At 49.9% G+C, this 19,221-nt stretch overlaps 1 protein-coding gene across 1 annotated transcript in view; it reads right to left on the reverse strand.

Annotated features, from left to right (window-relative positions):
- Positions 1-350: 350 nt before the first annotated feature.
- Positions 351-19,221, reverse strand: part of CACNA1G (calcium voltage-gated channel subunit alpha1 G) — a 107,564-nt gene continuing 88,693 nt past the window's right edge. The window contains exons 32-38 of the mRNA XM_042865132.1: positions 19,053-19,174; positions 17,825-18,169; positions 15,691-15,831; positions 13,420-13,554; positions 10,444-10,633; positions 7,970-8,139; positions 351-4,326 (exon numbers count right to left, since the gene is read on the reverse strand). Of these exons, the coding sequence (XP_042721066.1) occupies positions 3,472-4,326; positions 7,970-8,139; positions 10,444-10,633; positions 13,420-13,554; positions 15,691-15,831; positions 17,825-18,169; positions 19,053-19,174 (1,958 nt within the window). The 3' untranslated portion in view covers positions 351-3,471. The remainder of the gene's footprint in view (positions 4,327-7,969; positions 8,140-10,443; positions 10,634-13,419; positions 13,555-15,690; positions 15,832-17,824; positions 18,170-19,052; positions 19,175-19,221) is intronic.

Genomic DNA, 19,221 nt, shown 5'->3' on the forward strand with positions numbered 1-19,221 from the left:
TTCCCTGCAGAGCCCAAACAGGTTTAGGGCCAAACTGTTCTGCTGGAGCCCCAGTGATGTCTGGGTGCCACCCTGCAGCCCCTGGGTGGCACCAGCACCTCCTGCTTTGCAAGGAGCCCAAATCACTGCAGGAGCGATGGAGCAGAGCCTGCTGTGCGTCAGGCTGCAAACGCTGCCTTCAACTTCGTGTCTGCAGCTGCCGTGCAGCACCCACAGGTAAATCATTGCCAGAAATTTGATGGGTCCAAATGCCACAGAACAACATCATCATCATCAACAACAACGACAAAGGAAGTGCACGTTTATTTTCTTTTCAAAAGCTTTTAATAGGACACATTTGTTTTTGTCATTTGTAAAGATTTACACTCATTTTTTGTCTTTTTTTCTTTTTGTAAAAAGGAACTTTTGAACCCGATTTTGCCCACGAATACCACCTTTTGTTGCCCTGACCAACAGACCTCGTCTTGGCCTATATACCTGATACAGTATAACAATATATTAACTAGTAAATACAAAGTTCTATCATATACACTAGGTTGTTACGGACGTTGCAACGGTGCCGTGCCTACTCTAGTCACCTGGTGTAATAGTGTACATGGGTTATTAGAGCCAGAGGGGCAGAAAAGGGAAGACTGGGGCTTAGCCTAATTTACAACCATAACACTTTTTCCTTGGACACGCCTTGTGCTGAGTGCAATCCACAGAAGTCAAAAACAGCGTTTTCTTCACCCTCCTCCAAAACACCTGCAATACCAACAGCCTGGAACCGAGCTAGAAAAGTCAGTCCTATGTGCAAGGGGCTGCAAAACTGGAATCAGCAGTGCTCCACACACATCCGCAGTCTCTGCTTCCTCCCACGTCAGCCTGGCAGTGGCAGAACGCCGTCCTCCCGTCTGCCTACAGTAAATCCACAGTATAAAGTGCTGGTGTGCTTGAAGGAGCTGATAGCGACGTGACTGCTGTGCCCCCGGCACGGGCTGAGCTCTGGGGGTGGGTGGTTCATGTAGTGACAGGAATGGCACTGCGATACCACAAACCTCGTTAGTGCAGATAACCGCGGCCTGGACGCAGCTCTGCGCTGCGCTACAGCAGGTCTGGCTCCAGGGTTATGGAAGGGGAAGCAGAGATGGAGCTGCTCCTGTTCCCAAGATGCTACGCAGGCTTTTAACAATTTCTCTATAGATTTCTACAAAAATATAAAAAAATCTATCAACAGAACCGTCCTACAGAATTCCTGTGGATTTTGTACATTTTGTTTAAAAAAAGTCAAATTCTATAAAACCCCCCCCGCAGGTATTTAAAATTCCCTTAAGATTATTGCACACACTGCAGTACATCTGAGTCTGTTTTTCAAAAGGGCGCCTAGAAAAAACGCGTCTGCTTTAGAAAACAAACTATTTTACACAGATCTCCTTTCCTGAACGCGTCACCGTGCGGCATTTTTACCGGCTGGTCTTTGCTGAATATTCACGTGCGATGTGAACTTTTTGCTGCTCACACAAACCGCATCAGGGGGCGAAAGCCCAAAGCTGGACAAGAGAGCGGCCTTTGGGGGCTGCTGCGTTTGGGGCCGAACGCTTGGATCAACGTCACTTCAGCGCTTTGTGCCGCAGCGATGGTTAAGGAATGGGGTCAGCAACGTCATATTTTCCCAAATTATTCAGTAAATGTGAAAGGAAAAGGCTGTGCTCATTAGGAGCGTAAGACCACAAAGGGATTAAGAATATTTCCCAGGCTTAGCGCACTGTAATTTTATTGTTTCCTTAAATGTGAGCCGGGGAAGAACTGAGGAAAGGTTGGTTTGAAGTCACCGCCCCAAACGGGCTCTGCTCTGGGCTGGGCACCAGTGGGTTTGTCTGGGCTCACAGCACACAGGGGAACCGACCCGGCTGTGGCCCTGCCTGCAGCACAGCGTGCTGAGAGCACAGCCCTGCGTTCTATGGGGCGCAGACAGTGCTTGCGGAGGAAAGTTCCTCAGGTGGCAGTAAAGGAGGTCAAAGCCAACAGGCTTGTGTGGGTTCAAGGAGAGAAGCTAGCAAAGTCTCCCTGTGAGGGCTGCAGCTGGTTGCATACTTACAGCCGTGCCTCCGAGGCCCTGTTTAGCCCACACCTCACCCCCATCTGGGGAGTCCTCTCAGCTCCACGTCTGCCTCCTGTCAGCCCTGTGAGCAGCGGGCTGAGGCACACAGGGCGTCCCCAGCATCCCCATGGCTTCAGGCTCTGCCAGCAGCACAGAACGGACCGCTTGGAGATGGCTGACACTAAGGAAGGCTATGAAGGACACATGAAGGACTATGAAGGCTTCCATTTCTGCACGCTTTGCAGCACAAAGTTGCTGCTTACGGGCTTTACTAGGTTGGAAATAAAACTTCCATCAGGTTCTTCACGTGAATTAACTCCAGCAGTGACAGGAAAAACTTCTGCTGAAAACCAGCAAACATTTCGGTACCGACAAGACCTCCTCACACGCACTCTGTAAGACAACTTGCCAACTGCAGCAGGCCTCCCTTCTGTTCAACAGCAATTTCAAACAATGACTTAACGACCTCAGCACAGCTCTCAGCAGGGCAGTGGGGCAACGGGCTGCACTGCAGAAACAGCCCGAGACACCGCGCTGCTGAGCAGGCCCTGCAGGCAGCTGTGCTGGCTTCCCGAGGCACACAGCAAAACCACCACCGATGATCACGGATGTGATTCTGTGAATCACCCGCAGACGATCCAAAGCTCCAAAACAGCCCATTCCAAGTCAGCACCGCGCAGCTCCCGCTGCAGCTCGGCCGGCTCTGCGCTCCCAGCCCTCGGCGCTGCACGCTCCTGCTTTGTGCACTTGCTTTTCCTCTGGATGCCGATTTTATGCAAGAGTGGGAATTCATTTTGTCAGAAAAGAACGCTACCGCATTTTTGTATTCTCCAGAAAATGACTCGAGTCCAAGGGGAAAAATAAATTACATTAAATAATTCTTATTTACTGCTGACTGTGGGATACGTTTCCTCCGTAATGCACTAATTGGCTACATTTTGTGCTTTGCAAAACAAAATGAAACCCAAACGAAACAAAAGAAAAAAAAAGAGAAGGGATCAAATATATATTTTTGAGGTTAAAATGTTCATATAAACCCACCTGATCTCAGAAATATTCTGAGACACATAAAATAGAGGAAAATCAAACGAGTCTTTAGTCACAAAATGTACTACATCTCGCAATACTAGATTCAATTAATTTAATAAAATATAATATACATATAGATTCTGCACATTGTATTGCTTTTACCTAAGCAGAACGTATGCTTAAGTAAGCGTGATATAGGTTAACCCCTCCTTTAACCAGCTGGTTCTTTAATCCTTCTTTGGAAATATTTTACCCAGTGCCATTTTGGAATACAGTTCTTTTTTCGTTTGTTTTCCTTTTTTCTGTTTTGTTTTTCTATTACATGACAGGAAGAAAACATTTGGCACCAACAGAAAAGTAACTCAGGGCTCCATCTCATTCTGATCAAAGGAAAAGCTAGGAAGTGTCAACAAGTCTTTCTTTGGGGTAGGAGATGCTGACATGCTGTCTGGAAGCAACGAATCCCCAATATCCATCGAGTCCTTGGAATCGCAGGACGGAGCGCGCCGCCTCAGGCAGGTGTCTCCTCTGGCAGGTGAGATGCTGTGAGGTCCTCTGGGCAGCAAGCCTTGTTCACTGGGTGGGTCTATAGATATACACGGAGGACTCAGCTTTTTCTTCTGCCGAGTTCCTTGCAAGCCTTCCATTTCACTTACCACTTGACTTATGAAGCCAGAGGAGCTAGATGTGGAATGGTGCTGAGGGCTGTTTTCCATGGAGCAGATTTCTATCGAATGTCTCCTTTGATCATCCAACCAAGAGGGTGGTTTTTTTAGAAGACCTTGGGTGTCAACACTGTGGTATTTCTTCAGGTCCTTCAACGTAACACTGCCGGTATTGCCAATGCTCCTCTTAGGAGTGAGAGGCTGTGCCTCTGAACAGGCACTCGAGGCTGTGCAAGTTTCAGAAGGGAAGGGCTCCGAGGAGCTGTTTGTTTCAGACACTTCTTGGTCCATTGAGTCTCCAGGCGTCTCCTGATAAGAGTCCGCACAAGCACACGATGCTGGTGCCTGCTTTGAAACGTTGTATTGATTGTGGGAATGCTGCTGTGTGTGAACGCTTGCCCGGCTCCACGCAGCCAAATCTTCTCCTTCTGAGGGGGTCGGAGCAGCTGGTGACTCCTCCTGGGGCGTGCTGGGGATATCGGGGTCGGGGAGCTCACTCAGCTCGGCGGGGAGGTTCTCCTTGCTGTCCGAAGAGTCGTTCCTTATGGCCATCTGCACAGAGCGCAGGGGAGTCGGGAGGAGGGGAGTTGCCAGATGGGAGAGACAGACCAAACAAAGGTTAGTACAGGCAAGGCACAGCATTCACAGGGCATGCAGCTCTGCTGGAGATACCCCAGTGTGGACCCGCTGGTTCCTACAGTGATATGCGGGCTTATCCCTGTGTAAGAGACAGCAGATTTTGGCCCTTTATTCTTCATAAGTGGTTGACCTTCATCTTTCTCCTGGAAGGATGCAGGACTGCAAAACAGAATGCCCCCAGCCAAACCTAGCAGCATCCTGGTTATCCAAAGGATGAGGGTCTATGGCAAACTCCTTTGAAATCTTAGGGGCGCAAACAGGAGTGGGAGAGGGAAGATGTGCAAGGGAACCTGTGCATTCCTTTCTCCAGCTCAGGCGATGCTGAGGGCATGGAGCAAGATCCCCAGAGCCACCAACACCAGAGCAGAGCACCAACACGTCTGTGCCCACCCCAGGTGGCAGCACATGTCCACCTTTGGGACAGCTTTGTCCCGTGCAGGCACCACAACTCTGCACCACCTTAGACAGGGGAGCTGCAGAAGCTGGACTAGGGCATCTGTAGTTACTTCTACCTATTCTGACAGCCCAGACTTCCTAAGGCACATTTTAACTTGGTTGTTTTGAGCCATATGCAACATCGGTGCTTGCTGGCCAAGAGTGCCTACGGCGTGGTTTGAAGGCTTTGCAGTTCCTCTGCACTGCATCCCTTGCCAAAAAGGATTATAAATCAGCCCCATTAACCGGCCCTTAAAGGCAGTGTCTCGGTTTGAGATGATTCTTAAATTATCTTAAAGATTAAAATCTTCATCAAGAAATTTGGAGGAAATGCCTCCAGCTGGTCTCAGCCCTTTAGAGGAGTGCAAGGAGATGAAATTCCTCATTTTAAGGAATGCTTTTGTGACAAATTGCCCCCAAAACGATCTCAGGATTTTTATAAAAGCTGTCCCACGAGGACTGCTTGAGCCAAATGATCTCTGTTCAGGCAAAGCTCTCCTCAGCTGCAGCACAGACATACGTGCACACAGCAGCACTGCTCTCACACCTGCGCAGTGCCTTCCTTTGTTGTCTGTGAGAGAACATTCAATATGCCAAATCACTTTGTCCAATGCCAGCTAACAATCCCTTGTAGTCACAATTTCACAGCGTCACGCTGGTAACCAACCACACCTGAGAGCGGAGCTCATTCTGCACTCCTCGATGCCACCAGAGTTAAGGAGTGTTTGGGGGGCAGGGATCACATTCACATCCTGAGAAGGCTGTGAATCTCACATCCTGAGAAGGGAAACAGAGCACCAAAAAGCAGAACATGGCTGCAAAAAGTAATTCTTGTCATTACTTTTGCTTGTACACCAACCTGTGTTGCGCACAAAGGGCAGTGCTGGTTCTTTCTGTCCCTACAGCCTCTGTGGCAGCTGTTAGCAGTAACTGCTGGTGGAAATGTCTTATTGGTTTGTTCCACGACAGAAGGACCCTATGCCATCCCAATGGTGCGTCCACCCCCAGCGGGGTTACACCACGGGCACGCAGTCCTGGAGCCAGAAAATCAATGTAGTTTTAGGTTCAGGTAGAATTTCCCTGGAGAACAGCATCTGAGCAGTGCCAAGGAGCACGTTCCTTGCGGGAGCTTGGCTCTGTGTTCACCCAAAGCATCTCACAGCTTCATCTGTGCGTGCATCGCTAATTGCCAAACATTCCGGAGTCTAAACAGAGTGTTACTGGGGGGACTGTCCACCCTACAGCACGCTGGAGGGGAAGGGAGGTGAAACACACGTGTCAGTGGTGGAGGAAAGTGCACGGACCAGGGATGTGGTGGACAAGATTTATCTACGCACAAATTTAGGACAGGAGAGGGGACAACAGGGAAGGGAGAGGAGAGAAAAAGAAAAAAGAAATGAAAATCAGAATTACATGCAATGTAAGTAACAATAAGGAAAAATGGGTACTGCAAATCAAAATGCATTGCTGGCTTGAGCTACAGGGACGTGCCAGCAGCACATCAGTGCGGGCAGCAACAGGAGCCAAGCGGGAGCATCTGAGCATCACAACTGCTGTGAACAGCAAAGAGAGTTTGCTTCTTCAGAGACAAAGTGTCACGATGCACGGCCACCTAGATCACAACTAACTCCAACAGAAATCAAGTCTGTGGCCAGAACCCACTACTATTCTACTTCTATTAATGGTGCTACACGAGAGCAAGCACAAGGCAGCAGCTTACTGGTGTTCAGGGGATGCAGATGGCCCACAGACCTGCCTGCTCACCACCCAAAGTTCCCTATCCAAAGCTCACCAGCCCAAAGCTTTTTTCTTCCTGAAAGGTCACTCCAAGAGCGTGCTGATGCCACTGCACGAGCAGGAAGAGGAGGGAGGGGCATAAATTAATTTAAATGTATGAAGGGGTTTAGAAGGAGAAGCCTTCAGAAAAGTGAACAAAATTAGGCCGAGAGAGATGGCTAACATGGTAATTTATTCTAGAGAGATCAATTGAAAAAGATGGGTCTGTTATTCATTAGAAAGCAAGAGAGAGTGGTTATGAACTGGAATCATGACATCAATTAGTTTCCCTATTAGCAGTGACTGGGGGAGCTGGCCAGCCCTCCGCAAAGAAGACACGCTAGGAATTTCTTATGTCAATTTAGCACTGCAGACTAATGTAATTGTTAACCTTGGTACTCTGCATTCATTTTTAGAGCTTAATGAATCAACTGTCTAATTTGTCAATGTTGATTAAAAGATGAAAGAAGTGGGAACATTTTCATGCAGTAAAGAAGATATTTTTGAAAAAATCGAACTGATGTATTCTGTGCAGATGAAATAGGACACAAAACTCTTGAAGAAAGCAGACCATGGGATCAGATGCACCAACAGCACAATGAAATGTGTTTTAAAATGTGAGAGTGAAGCACAAGTTTAAGTACTCCACTAAAAAGGAGGAATTTAAAGTCGTGTTTCCAATCAGGCAGACTGGAATCTGCAATTACATCTCTCAGATCTTTGGTTGAATCAGAACTTAAATCAATGCCAGGCAAAATAACCGAGATAAAACCAGTTACAAAATAGAACAAGTTCTGTTTTGCATATACTTAACCTTTTCAAAAGCACGTAGGAGATTTGAAAGGATCCTAATTTCCAATTCTTGCTGTAAATACAACGTGCTTTCCATGGTGGCTTTGCACGCAGCGAGGTGCCCTGTAAGCAATTTCCCCCTTTCAAGAATTGAGAGGAGTGAGAGGAAGGGCAGCCTGGGATGGAGCCTGCAGTCACCGTGTCCTTCCAAGCACTGAGAACATCACAGCAGTGAAGAATTAGTTCCTTAACCCCAACAAGGCCCTGGGGAGCGTTTGGCTGCAGTTATGAAGAGACCCAAAGAAATGAAGTGCAAACATTGTGGGGAACCTTCAGGCACGTTGCCAGAGGAGATGCTGCACAGTGCTCACATCCTTTGGAGGCTCCTGGACGGCTTTCACATCAAAACCCATCAACCTTTTCGTTATTTCTGCAGGAGAATTACAGTTCTCCTGAGGTTTCTCTGTGAACCCTTCATGAATTTAAAGTGTGGGTAACCTGGAAACACAGCAGTACAAAACCCAAGCAAGTTGGTGGCCCTGGTTCTGCTTACCTGCCTGCGGAGCAGCCTCTCTGCAGAAGGGGAGTGCATGGGGGCAGCCGCCGGGGCTTTTCCCTCCCTGACCAATGGATCGCGAGCTCTCACATGGTGGAAATGGTCTTTTGGAATTTGCAGGAGAGAGCTGGTGTCTGCTGGCTGCGACTGCACCGACGCCTTTGAACCTTGCAGGAGGAAGGAAAGAGAGGAATGTGACGCGTCCCCCTGTGACTGCTGCCCTGTCTCAGGGTCCTGTCAGAGGAAACCCCTTTGCACCCCAGAGACAGGCACAGCAGGAGCGCTCAATTCAACAAGCAGCTCTCCATGGTTGGAAAAAACTCCCACCTATTAATAAGTTATTCCAAAATAGTCTATTATTTCATTTTTCTTGGCGTTTTCCCGCGATCCAGCTGGGACCAGCTCCCGTAAAGAACAGGAGATGATGAACTAGAAGTTCATCTGGAATGGCAACATCCACATCCCTGCGAGGGCCAACGACTGCAGGCACCCGCACATCTCAGCCCTGCAGGGATGTGCCCCTGAGAGGTTCTGGAAAGGATGTCCCCAAACCAGAGCGCAGAGTGTGCCTGCACTGATCCCAACACCACACAGATGCTGGGACTCACATGGCAGCAAACTGACCTGGCAGCAATCAAGGCTGGCTTTGCAGCGCAGCCCTGGAGAAGGAAACGGGCACTGCGTGGCCTCTTTCTGACCCTCGGTGGTTGCTGGCTGCTTCTTCTGAAAGGTCTGAAGCTCTGCGAGCTCCCCCCCACAGCCTCAACATTTTTCAAAACAATTCATTTAACCTGGACCGAATCCCAGAGAATCTCATTTGTCCTGGAATCTTTCCCAGAACAACAGCCCCATTACGAAGGAGTATTCAAACAAATACCTCCTGCGAGCGCCAGTGTTTCTGACAACAAAACCTTTCTCAGCTTGAAATATTGTGGCTCGGTTGCGGTGATTTATTAGAGGCGACTGGCACCTTTTGCTGCCTTCACAGCACTTTGCAATATTACAGACAGTGAACAGGTGGGGTGACCTGCCCTGTCCCAGCAGCGGTGACATTGCAGAGAGAACAGGACGAGGCACACGTGCCAAGATTTGGGCACCGTACCCAACTCTGAGCACTTGGGCGCCATCCAGGCAACTGGAATTTCACCAGCAGGAGAAAAATGCAGAAGCTTTGACTGCTCGGCAGAGTTGTGAACAAGACAGATGTCAGCTTTACCTTTCCAAAACGCTTCTCCTAGGTGGTACCGTTTTTCCAGTGGTGCTCCAGGGAGCAATGCTTACCTCAGCAAGCCGGGGCTGCTCAGGGAGCCTGGTGGAACTGAGAAGTGCTGCCTTGAAATGGGACCCAGAAATTACCCCCTTTTTGTTCTTGACATAATTCTTGCTGTAGACAGGACAAATGTGTCCAAATTAAGGGTCAGTAGTGCAGCACTAGGAACTCTTTCTGCAGCAAACAGGATTTTCTGTATGGCCAGGGACTGTGATTTCTTGGCTGTCACAGAGAGCCATACATGCCGGCTCCACCAAAGGTACAGGAGCTCCGCTCTTGCTTTCAGTGGGATTTGACCAGGATTTCTTTTGCATTATGAACAGACAGATTCCTCAGAGGACAGCCCTTGACCTTGAGAACTGTGTGTTGTGGCAGTGATTCCTCACAACTCCAGATTCAGCTTCCTCCATCGCGTCCACATTTTCTTTCTGCTTTCTTTCTGTTCAACAGCCGCTATTCATCCAAGTTCTTATTACTATGCAAATTTCAACATCTTATTTCTAATCTGCTCAAATCTCCCAGCATTCTGAACAGGGCTGAAATGATGTTCTGCTCTCAGGCTTTCCAATGACGCTACTTGTAAAAACTTCTCTGCCTTATCAGCGACAAACGCGTGGAACAACGGCCTGCCAGGAGCAAAGCTGAGCGCAGGAGGCAGCCGTGCTGCACCGGGGGGCAGCCCCACAGCTGGAGGTGCGGTGATGAGAGGCAGCTGCAGGCGCAGGTGCACACAGAGCCCTCGGTGCCTGCAGCACGCTGCACCTAAGAACACCTCAGCTTGTCTCCGAGGCGTGCATCCCAACCCCACAGCCCGACAAGGACGATCCTACGCACCCCCACCCACCGAGATCTCTCTCTGTTCAGCATGTTTAAGTTTGTTTTACAGGCACTGAGAGACACCATCTTCCCTTCTTTCACAGAGCTCCTGCACAGAGCTTTCAGAGCCTGCTGCAACAGGCACTGCAGCAAACAAGCACACGGATGTACCACTCTGCAGGAGCTTCTGCCCAAAGGAGGCAGATGGAGCTCAGGCGGCGGCCGACAAGCTCAGCCATCCTACAGCTCTGCGAGCTCTGCAGGGCTGCTCCACAGGTCTGGACACACAGACACGGAAACAAAGCCCACCTTGGTATCTCCACGCCTGGAGAACCCCATCGCACCACAGTGCAGAGCCCCACGGCCACGGGAGACGCAGCCATACCTGAGTGCGCTTTGCGCTGCGCCGGGCTGCCGTGGCGCAGGGAGGCAGTGCTGGGCCGGCAGCGCGGCTGGGCCGCGTGGAACATGTAGCTGTCGTTGGGCAGGGAGTGCGTGCGGCCCACCGACGGCTTCCTGACGCTCAGCAGGTCCTGGCAGGGGGACGGCGTCAGCGCGGCGTCCCTGCAGCGCAGCTCGGCCTACGGGAGAGAGGCAGTGAGGGAGCAGCAAGGCTGCACCGTCAGAGCAGCGCCCAGAGACGCGAGCGACAGCCATTGCAACCATGTGGTACGATGGGCATGCACATGGCCGGGATGCACGGGTGGCACAAATGGAGCTACTGGGAAGCTAAACCCCTCCTTCGCATCGTCGGTAAACTGCCACACGGAATGGACCACAGAAACAGAGGAAGCGACACCGCAGGAGTAAACCATGACTATTTCGGGGGTGTGAAGTAGGCATCATGCCTCAAGGCCGGCAGCAGTCACATGCTTTGCATGACTTTCATCTTCTGCAATAACCATAAGGCTGCCTCTCCTCTGTGTGCCCTCATCAGCAAGCCAGGCTTTTACAAAGGCGAGCAGTTTCCTCTCCTAGCGAAAAAAAAAATCAACAAGGCAAAACCTCACCAGAAGCAGTTTGCAGAGAACGTCCTCTATTCTGGCTGCCAGCACCATCTCATCGGTTGTCTTCTCACACACTGAATAACTAAACCCTTTTTATTGAAAGGGAAATGTAAACCTACTGCTTCGGGGTTAAACCCATCCTCAAATTAGAAGGGATCTGAGAGCAGCAGAGGTTATTGTGCACGTGTTGACTGCGGAGTTTTTATAGCCAGAGTCTGCTGGAGTAGGCAGCACCAGATGCAATATCGAATGGGCTACAATTTGGGTGTGATTTCATAAGGAAATACATCTCCATCCATTCCCATGTGTAACAGTAAGGAAAAATGGAAGCTCAGCCAGCTGCCCTGTGCAGTCCTAACAGAACAATTATCTCATCCTTAAAAGGTTTCCTTTGAAAACCACAGAAATCAGATGTGACGTTGCAGTTAATACAACGCACTGCCGAGCACTACTGGAAAAACTCAGGCCTGATTTTTTCTGATTTTCTCCCCTAGTCGTAAAAATGAAATTTCACTGCACCGTTTCATTTGCATAAGAACATATAACGAGATTAAATGGATTTTACAAAAAAAAAAAAAAAAAAAGGAAAAAAAGGAGGGAAGAAGAAGAAAAGAAAAATCAAGTTGTTGATGGACAGAGATCTGCATCACTGCAGCTTCACGTTCAGCCCTGGGGAAGCTGTGCAATGCATCCCATGGGGACCCGACCTGTGCAGAGCACAGCCCTGTGCTGCTGCAGCTGATGGCTGTGAGCCCTCTCCACTCCTCCTCCTGCCCTCCCCATAAGAGCAGTATTTATCTTTCATATCATTTCACTTAAAGCAAAAAAGATGGCCTGCAAGCAGAGGCGTCCAATTCAAGACTGTTTCATTTGAACTGGAGAATTTGGATTCAAGCTCCTGTCCAAAGACAACCTGTATGTACAGAGTGCCTGCCTGCCTCCTCTGCTCCTCCCAGGGCCAACCTCACAGCTCAGCTGCACCACAACCACTGGGAATGGCTGAAAAACGATCCTCTGAGCGCAGCTCCGGCAGCGCGTGACTCTCTGTTCCCTGGCACTTTTCACAGATGTGTTGTTTCGGTTTGGCTGGAAGGCAAATCTGGAGCTTCTGCAAACCAAAAAGAGAAAAAAAAAAAAAAAAATCCCAAACCAAATCTATCTGGAGTCAAACAAAACATTCTGTCCGAGGTGTTTTTCAGCTAAAGCCGTGCTGAAGGGAAGTGTAAAAACACCAAAAAAAGAAAAGCATTTTGACAGAAGTTTGCAGGATTTGGGGCAGACGCTTTGAGCGGGACGTGTGCTGGCGCTGACAGCAGCTCAGTCTGCCCTTTTCTCCCCTTCTGCTGAGGACAGGCACCTCTAGGCTGCGTCCCCGAGACCCTCCTGCTGCCAGCTGTTTGGCTGAGCCTCACCAAATGCTTCTCTCAGCTTCTCCAAACAAAGTGCCGCACACAAATGCAACTTACAAAGTCTTTTGCACGTGATGCCATGAAGCATGATGGGAAATATCGTCACGGTTTTGGAGGCGTTTCCCAAAGAAGTACTAATTAGGATGAGAACCAGCTAGAATGGCAGAGAAATTATCGACGACACAAACATCCAACGGCAGCTACACGAACAACAACAAGGAAAACAAGAATGGCCCAAAAATGTTGGAAGAGGAGCTGTTGTACAGCAGAAAAAAGCACTGGACTGCTACACAGCTAAAAATGTCTCATGTTTCAAAGAGGAGATGGTTAAGGCAGGGTTCAAAATACTGGTTGTTTCATTCAGGAAGGCACAGAGCGATCCCAGCTCTCTCTCTTTCTCAGTGAGATGATGCTACCACCAAAGCAGCAGCATCTCACAGATCCCCATCTGGTATCTGCGACACAAACTGGCTGCAATCAGGCACTGAGCCCACGGTGCTGCTGTTGGCTGAGGTGAGGAGCTCTCACACGGCCACGGGCTGCAGCCCATCCTTCTGCAGAGGACACGGGCATCGTCAGCTTGTGGGCGTCTCCTCCACACAGCATCACTGATTGGTTTCACATGGAGAGGAAATTTCAACCTTGACGCTTTCCAATGCATTTTTTTGACTATTTGTTTGACTTGCAGAAAACACTTTGTTTTACAGATGACGCCAAGGGAAAAATAATAAAGAAAAATGGTTGTTCCTCACGAGGAGCCAACTCTGTGGCCAAAGAGTGGTAATAGCCCACGTCCTAATGGCATTAAGGACAGCGTCCTGCCCGGGGGAAGGCTGGTGCTACTGGCACACGGGCTGGGACTTCGAATGCCATTAGGCAGGTGTAGGAGAACGCAGTATTTAAAACCCTGCAAACATCAGAACGTACAGCGACCAGTGTATGTACATTGCTTTCCAGAGCATTAAGTAAGAGTGTGTTAGTGTCATCAGGAAAAGAGTCATCCGTCAGAGCTAAGGACCAGGACTTTTCAGAGAGAATATCTGACGTCAGAGACAGAGCCTCCATCTCAGCTAGAGGGATCTGAAGGGAGAGATGATTAAGCATAAGAAACCAGGACACAAATCTTCAGAGAAAAAAGTACCATAATCTAAACACTTCTAAACACTAAAGCAATATCCCTGCGGTGGGAGCAGCTACATCATACACATTGTTACCAGGGACAGAACATTAAAGAAACGGAATATAACAAAGAAATGACAAGAAAAGTGGAACATTTGTACTTAAATGCTTACCAAGGAGTTGTGAGGGAGTTTAAAGGCATACACTATTGCCAGCATTGTGTGCTGGTGTCCTCCTGCCTAAGTGAAGTGGCAAAAGCAACATTACCTTCCTATGGGTGCCATCCGCCCTCCCAATTAGGGTCGGGCACAAGAGGCTGTGCCACCCCCTGCCCTCCATGCAGTGTCCTGTGAGGGGTGCAGGGGCTGCCCTCGCTGTGCTCTGGCAGAGAACATCCCTGTGCTGGGTCTGTTTGCAGTCCCTGTGCCTCCTGCCATGGGTCGCAAATTCCTTCTGTTTCCCAGCTATCCCTGAGCATTGCTTTCCCCTACCCTCTATATTTGAAAAGTCTTTCAACAGCACCGTGCTTTCCAGCAGAAAGCACAGAGGCCCAGATTGGCTGCTCTTGAGTTATCCCAGGGCTGGATTCTCTCGCTCCAAAGAAATTGACATCAGTGGGCTGAAATAAAGCTGGTGATAAACAAACTGTGAGTGGCTGCAATAAGCCTCTCCCCAGAGCTCCGTGGGATGCCCATGAGCAACGCATGAGAGACGCTCTGCAGTTCCTCCTGACTTCCCACGGGGAGCCCAAAGAGGCAGCACTGGGACAGCAGCCGTGCAGGGATGGTGATCCCAAATGGGGACGGCAGTGGGGTTGGCAGGAGGGAGCTGTGCACACCACAGTGCTTTCAGTGCCGCTCCGTGTTCCTGACTGCCCTGAGAACGTGACAAATGTTGCGAGCAGGAAAGCCAAAAGGTAAACAAAACAGCCTCCCATCTCCCAGAATTGGGTTTGAGGCAGTCAAAACATTTGGTTGGAAATATCCAAATGATTTATAGGTTTGTTAATTGCAGCAAGAAAAAAAATACAAATCTAGCTTAAATTTTCAAAGGAAAAGTCATTGCAAAGCAGAGCGCTATATTTTTTCATTACATAAAAACGTCAAACAGAAGCCTGTTTTTGCTGCAGCAGCACTTCCTGCGAGTGCAGTTGTGACAGCAGCTTCCCAAGCAGCTCTGATGAGCGCCGCGCTGCCCTCCCTGCCAGCCTGAGCCACCCAGCACAGCTCTGAGGGACGCAGCTCTGCTCCTTACCAACACTTGTCCCTAACGAACCTCCAAGGTGGACAATTTTGAGCGTCGGGAGCTTGTAAATAAGCACAGCGATTTAGCAAGGAAAATTCTGCTATTTGGAGCCAGAAAGAAATGGAGAAATAAGGAATTTGCTCAATTCCAAATGCAGAAAAAGGCATGTTTGAATTGCTGTTATGGCTGCTGCTGTGAGCGAGGGGAAATATTTGCTCAGGAGAATAGTGTGCTTGGAAAAGAAGGGTTTTTATTCTAAGTAAATGAACTAATTTTAAACGAGTACTACAGCCCCTATTCGAGAAAGTGCTGGAGCACACTGCTGCCTGAGGACATCATTAGGGGCTGCCTCGCCTCTGAGCTCAGCGCAGATCAGAGATGAGGATCTCATTCACACTGACCCACTTGCAAGAAGCCTCTTTAGGAAAACATTCAAAACTGGATTTTACTGACTCCTGTCAGTAGGAGTGAAATGCAGAGATCACTTCCTGATCCCCCCCTGCTCAGGCTCTCCTCTGGATCAGCTCACACTGTCCTCCCAGCTCCAGGTGGGAGCAAGAAGCCAACACAAGAACCCCACCGGAGGATGCTGCATTCTCCTTAAAACACTCATGAGCAGTACATACAATGAAAAGCTTCTCTCTGCGCTGGAGACAGAAACTCAAAGCTTGTGATTCTCCTCTCGCATCGGTATATACAGCTTCATAAAATCAGATATTACCTCGACGCCCACAGAACGATCCTTCAAAACCCCTGTGACTGCATTACATGAAGCAAAGAACTCTGACTCTCTATTAAAGGTCTCAGTGAAATCGAGTTTGGATGGAGACTTTGCAGGAAAGGAATATTAACCTGGTTCTCAGAGCTGTAATACTCGGGAGCAGGGAGGGCATAGTGATGGCACACAGAGCCTGACAGGTTGTCCATCAGCTTCAGCTCTCCTTCCAGAGACTCCTGGATCAGCAGGGATATGGTATCAAACAAGTGCCTTTCCTAGGAGGGGTGTGTGCATGCAGAAGGGAAGGGCCGAGCAAAGAGAGGGACGGAGACAGAGAGAGAAAAAAGGACAGTGTGGAAAACCCAAACGAGTAAAAGGGAGAGAAAAAAAGGAAAACAGGATAGAAGGGAAAGAAGAAAAAAGACAAACATTAATGGAGAATAGCAGTAACAAACAACAGGACGGGCAATGTGCGGAGAGAACAGTGCAGTAATATCGCAGTGAGCAGCGGCAGCTTTTCTCCGACCCCGTGGGCAGTGCAGAGCTGAGATGGGAGCTGCAGGGTTCTGCTCTCCTGCTCTGAGGTCTGTGTGCCCCAAGAGCACGTTTTGAGCAAAGAGAACCTCTTGTTTAACGCCTCAGTGACGCAGATGAAAATAACCCGACTCGAGGAGGCACTGAGCATCCTGCCCACAAAAACTGCTGACGCCCAGCACAGCCACACACCAACCCAAGTGGGCTGAGGCCTCCCACAGTCCTGGTCACTTTCTGCCTCAGCACAGACAGCGGGAGCATCACAGGGCACAGACCCAGCTTTCACAGGCAGCGTGGCAGCAATCTGAGGGCTGAACTTCCCATGTACGAATGCCTGGTGTGCACAGCGCAATGAGGACTGCCGTTACAGTCAGCACACAGTGCAAAAATCCCAGGGATGAGGCAAGCAAAAGAGCATGCTGACCACAGTCCTTGCAGGGTCACGTCCTGGGAATTGCATTCCTCTGCTGCCGTGCTCAGGCATCAGATTTTTCCTGAAGAGTTTGGCTGGCACAATAAATAATTGGAGTGAAATCTCCCAGAGGTTTACGAAGGCTCTGTTTGGGTGAAAGAGCAAGAGAGATGCTCCAGAGATGTTGACCAGAATAAGCCATACTCAGAAGGACAGCTTCAATGGCTGACAGCACCCTCAGCGAGTTCTCCTGCTGCTCTGCAGTTTCCCTTTCTGCCAGTGCAAGGACTGCTGCACAGCAATAGAGCTGAGGATGGTTTGCCAGCGCTCTGCTCAACGTGCACAGCAGCAGTTGGGGCATGTTATTTCTTCCTCGAGAATATAATGAGTCTGGATTTCCCCATATTGCCCTGAACTCCTTTTCGTGTGCCAAGGAGCAGCTCTGGACTCCATCTCCGACAGCAGTGGCTCCTAATGGAACCAGAAACTGCCGGTAGCTTAGAAACTGAAACAAAGCTTAAGCAGAGATTTACTCTTCTCACTCTTGGACTAAAGATCATAAATGAATTTTTCATGCATTAAAATACTCATTAGTCCACCCAGGCAGAGGTCAAGATACGCTGTTGTGAAATCATGATGTAATAAAAGCTAATGAGCTCTGTGTAGGGTTTAACCCGATCCGCCATCAGCTAAGACTAAAAAAAGGGCTGGAGCAATGTTCTTGCATAATTCCAGCACCGCTCCCTCCCAGGGGACACGTCTGGGCCATGACCTCACCTCCCCATCCCTCACACTGAGCTCCATGCAGACGCAGGGCTGGGAGCCTGCTCTGCTGCCCGCTGCCTCCAGCTCTGCTGAGCCCTGGATTATCCCACTGTTAACAGCGTTTTTTCATGAGCTCAATCATGGGGGTGGCTTTTCAATTGAGATTCTATAAAACAAATTTAATACTTAAGCAAAGATTAGCCAAGTTCCATTCCCCTTTTATGTTGCGGTTCGTGGCCGGCATTAGAAAAGCAAACTTATTATGCTCGTAATTTTGCTCTCACAAAGGGCCGAGCCCAGACTCTGCATTAGAGCTAATTTGGAGTTTAGCTCTGGACGGGGCAGCTCAGGCACATCTCCAGAACAAACTGCAAAGCTCTGTGCACCGTGGTGGGCTGCAGCCCTGCCCCGTGCTTCCTCCTGGGGTGCCCCACAGAGCAGAGAGGAACGCAAACCTCGGAGCATGGCACCCCTGCTCCCTCACTACCCCTCGTGCACGTCTTCCCCCAGCAGAAACACAAGGCAGCCCCTCCGCACCCCCCAGCCAAGCTTCTCACCATAGGGTAAACTAACGAGAGCTGAGAATCCACCTTGATTTGCAGGGGATGGGGGCATCCACGGGGGCTCTCGGGCCTCTCGCCACCAACGCCGCCCATCCACGTGAAGATGTCCGAGGGGCTGTGCTGCCCAGGGCTGATGGTCTTCATCTCCATCTCCAGTTCTGCCTCGAGCTCTGCCTCCTCTTTAGCCTCCTTGTTGCTCTCCTCCAGGTGCTTCATGAGCACGGCTATCACCACATTCACCAGGACAAACTGGGCCGTCAGCACGAAGGAGACGAAGTAGATGGGCGAGATGACGGTGTTGTAGCAGGTGGATTCCTGGTCGCAGTCTCGCAGGGTGTCCTGAAAACAGGAGAATAAGACTGAGGGCTGTGAGGAGGCTCTGGGCTGCCAGCACAGTTCCAGTGCCTCGATTCACAAAGCCCATTCTGCAACGCTAAAGACCAAACACGGCAGCGCGGTGCACAGCTCCCAGGCACAGCAGGGCGCACTGCTGTCCACCAGCTGCCCTGCGGACACCGTTCCCCATGTTCACAGGGGGACGAAGCACTGCGACCAGCTGGCCCTGTGTGCACAAGGCAGCTTTCACAACGGCACGGCTTTACGGCTGTCCACAAGGAGAGGTTCGCTCCCAGAAATAGGAGTTTTCCCAGAAAGTAAATGAATAAATAAATAAAATTTAAAAAACCCACGAAGCCACAACAAAGGAACACCAACAATTGTAACTGCGGGCTTTTAAGGAAACACAAAGCTAAACCAACAGGCCTAACTGGAATGAACTCATGTAACTTCAGAGAGGCGTCCCTTTATTTTTTCCCCTCTATTTTCATGCGGTTCTCTCTAGAAAAAGGAATATACGGAGCATGCAGAAGGCTGCAGTGTTGGCCCACCTCCAGGCCAACCTCACAGTGCTGGGCAGGAGGAGACAGGGCACAGTTGGAGCAGCTAGCTGTGGTACGTGGACCAATGCCACCAGTCATTTGGCAGGATAAGAGGTAGCGGCCTCACAGTGCGCCGGGGGGCTCAGGTTGGGCATCAGGAACAATTTCTTCTCCTAGATAGCAAGGATGCAGTGGCACAGCTGCACAGAAGCGGGGTCGTGCCCCGGGGCTGCTGAGCACCACGGAGACGTGGCACTGAGGGATGCGGTCGGTGGGGTGGATGGCCATAGAGGGCTCTTCCAACCCAACCGATTCTGTGATTCTACGTTTTGGGGGCCCCTCACCTTCATTATCCCGTTCCAGTTGTCCCCAGTGGAGACGCGGAACAGGGTGAGGAAGGCCATCCCGAAGTTGCGGAAGGTGGCGTGTCGGCCCAGCCCCTCACAGGGGTGTGTGTCATCGCACTCTGCAGGACAAACACAGCAATGAGATGCCGCTCACCAGCACCCAGCC

This window comes from Lagopus leucura, unplaced genomic scaffold (assembly GCF_019238085.1).
Source record: "Lagopus leucura isolate 7727_CA_CO unplaced genomic scaffold, USGS_WTPT01 Super-Scaffold_797, whole genome shotgun sequence".
Taxonomy (NCBI): Eukaryota; Metazoa; Chordata; class Aves; order Galliformes; family Phasianidae; genus Lagopus; species Lagopus leucura.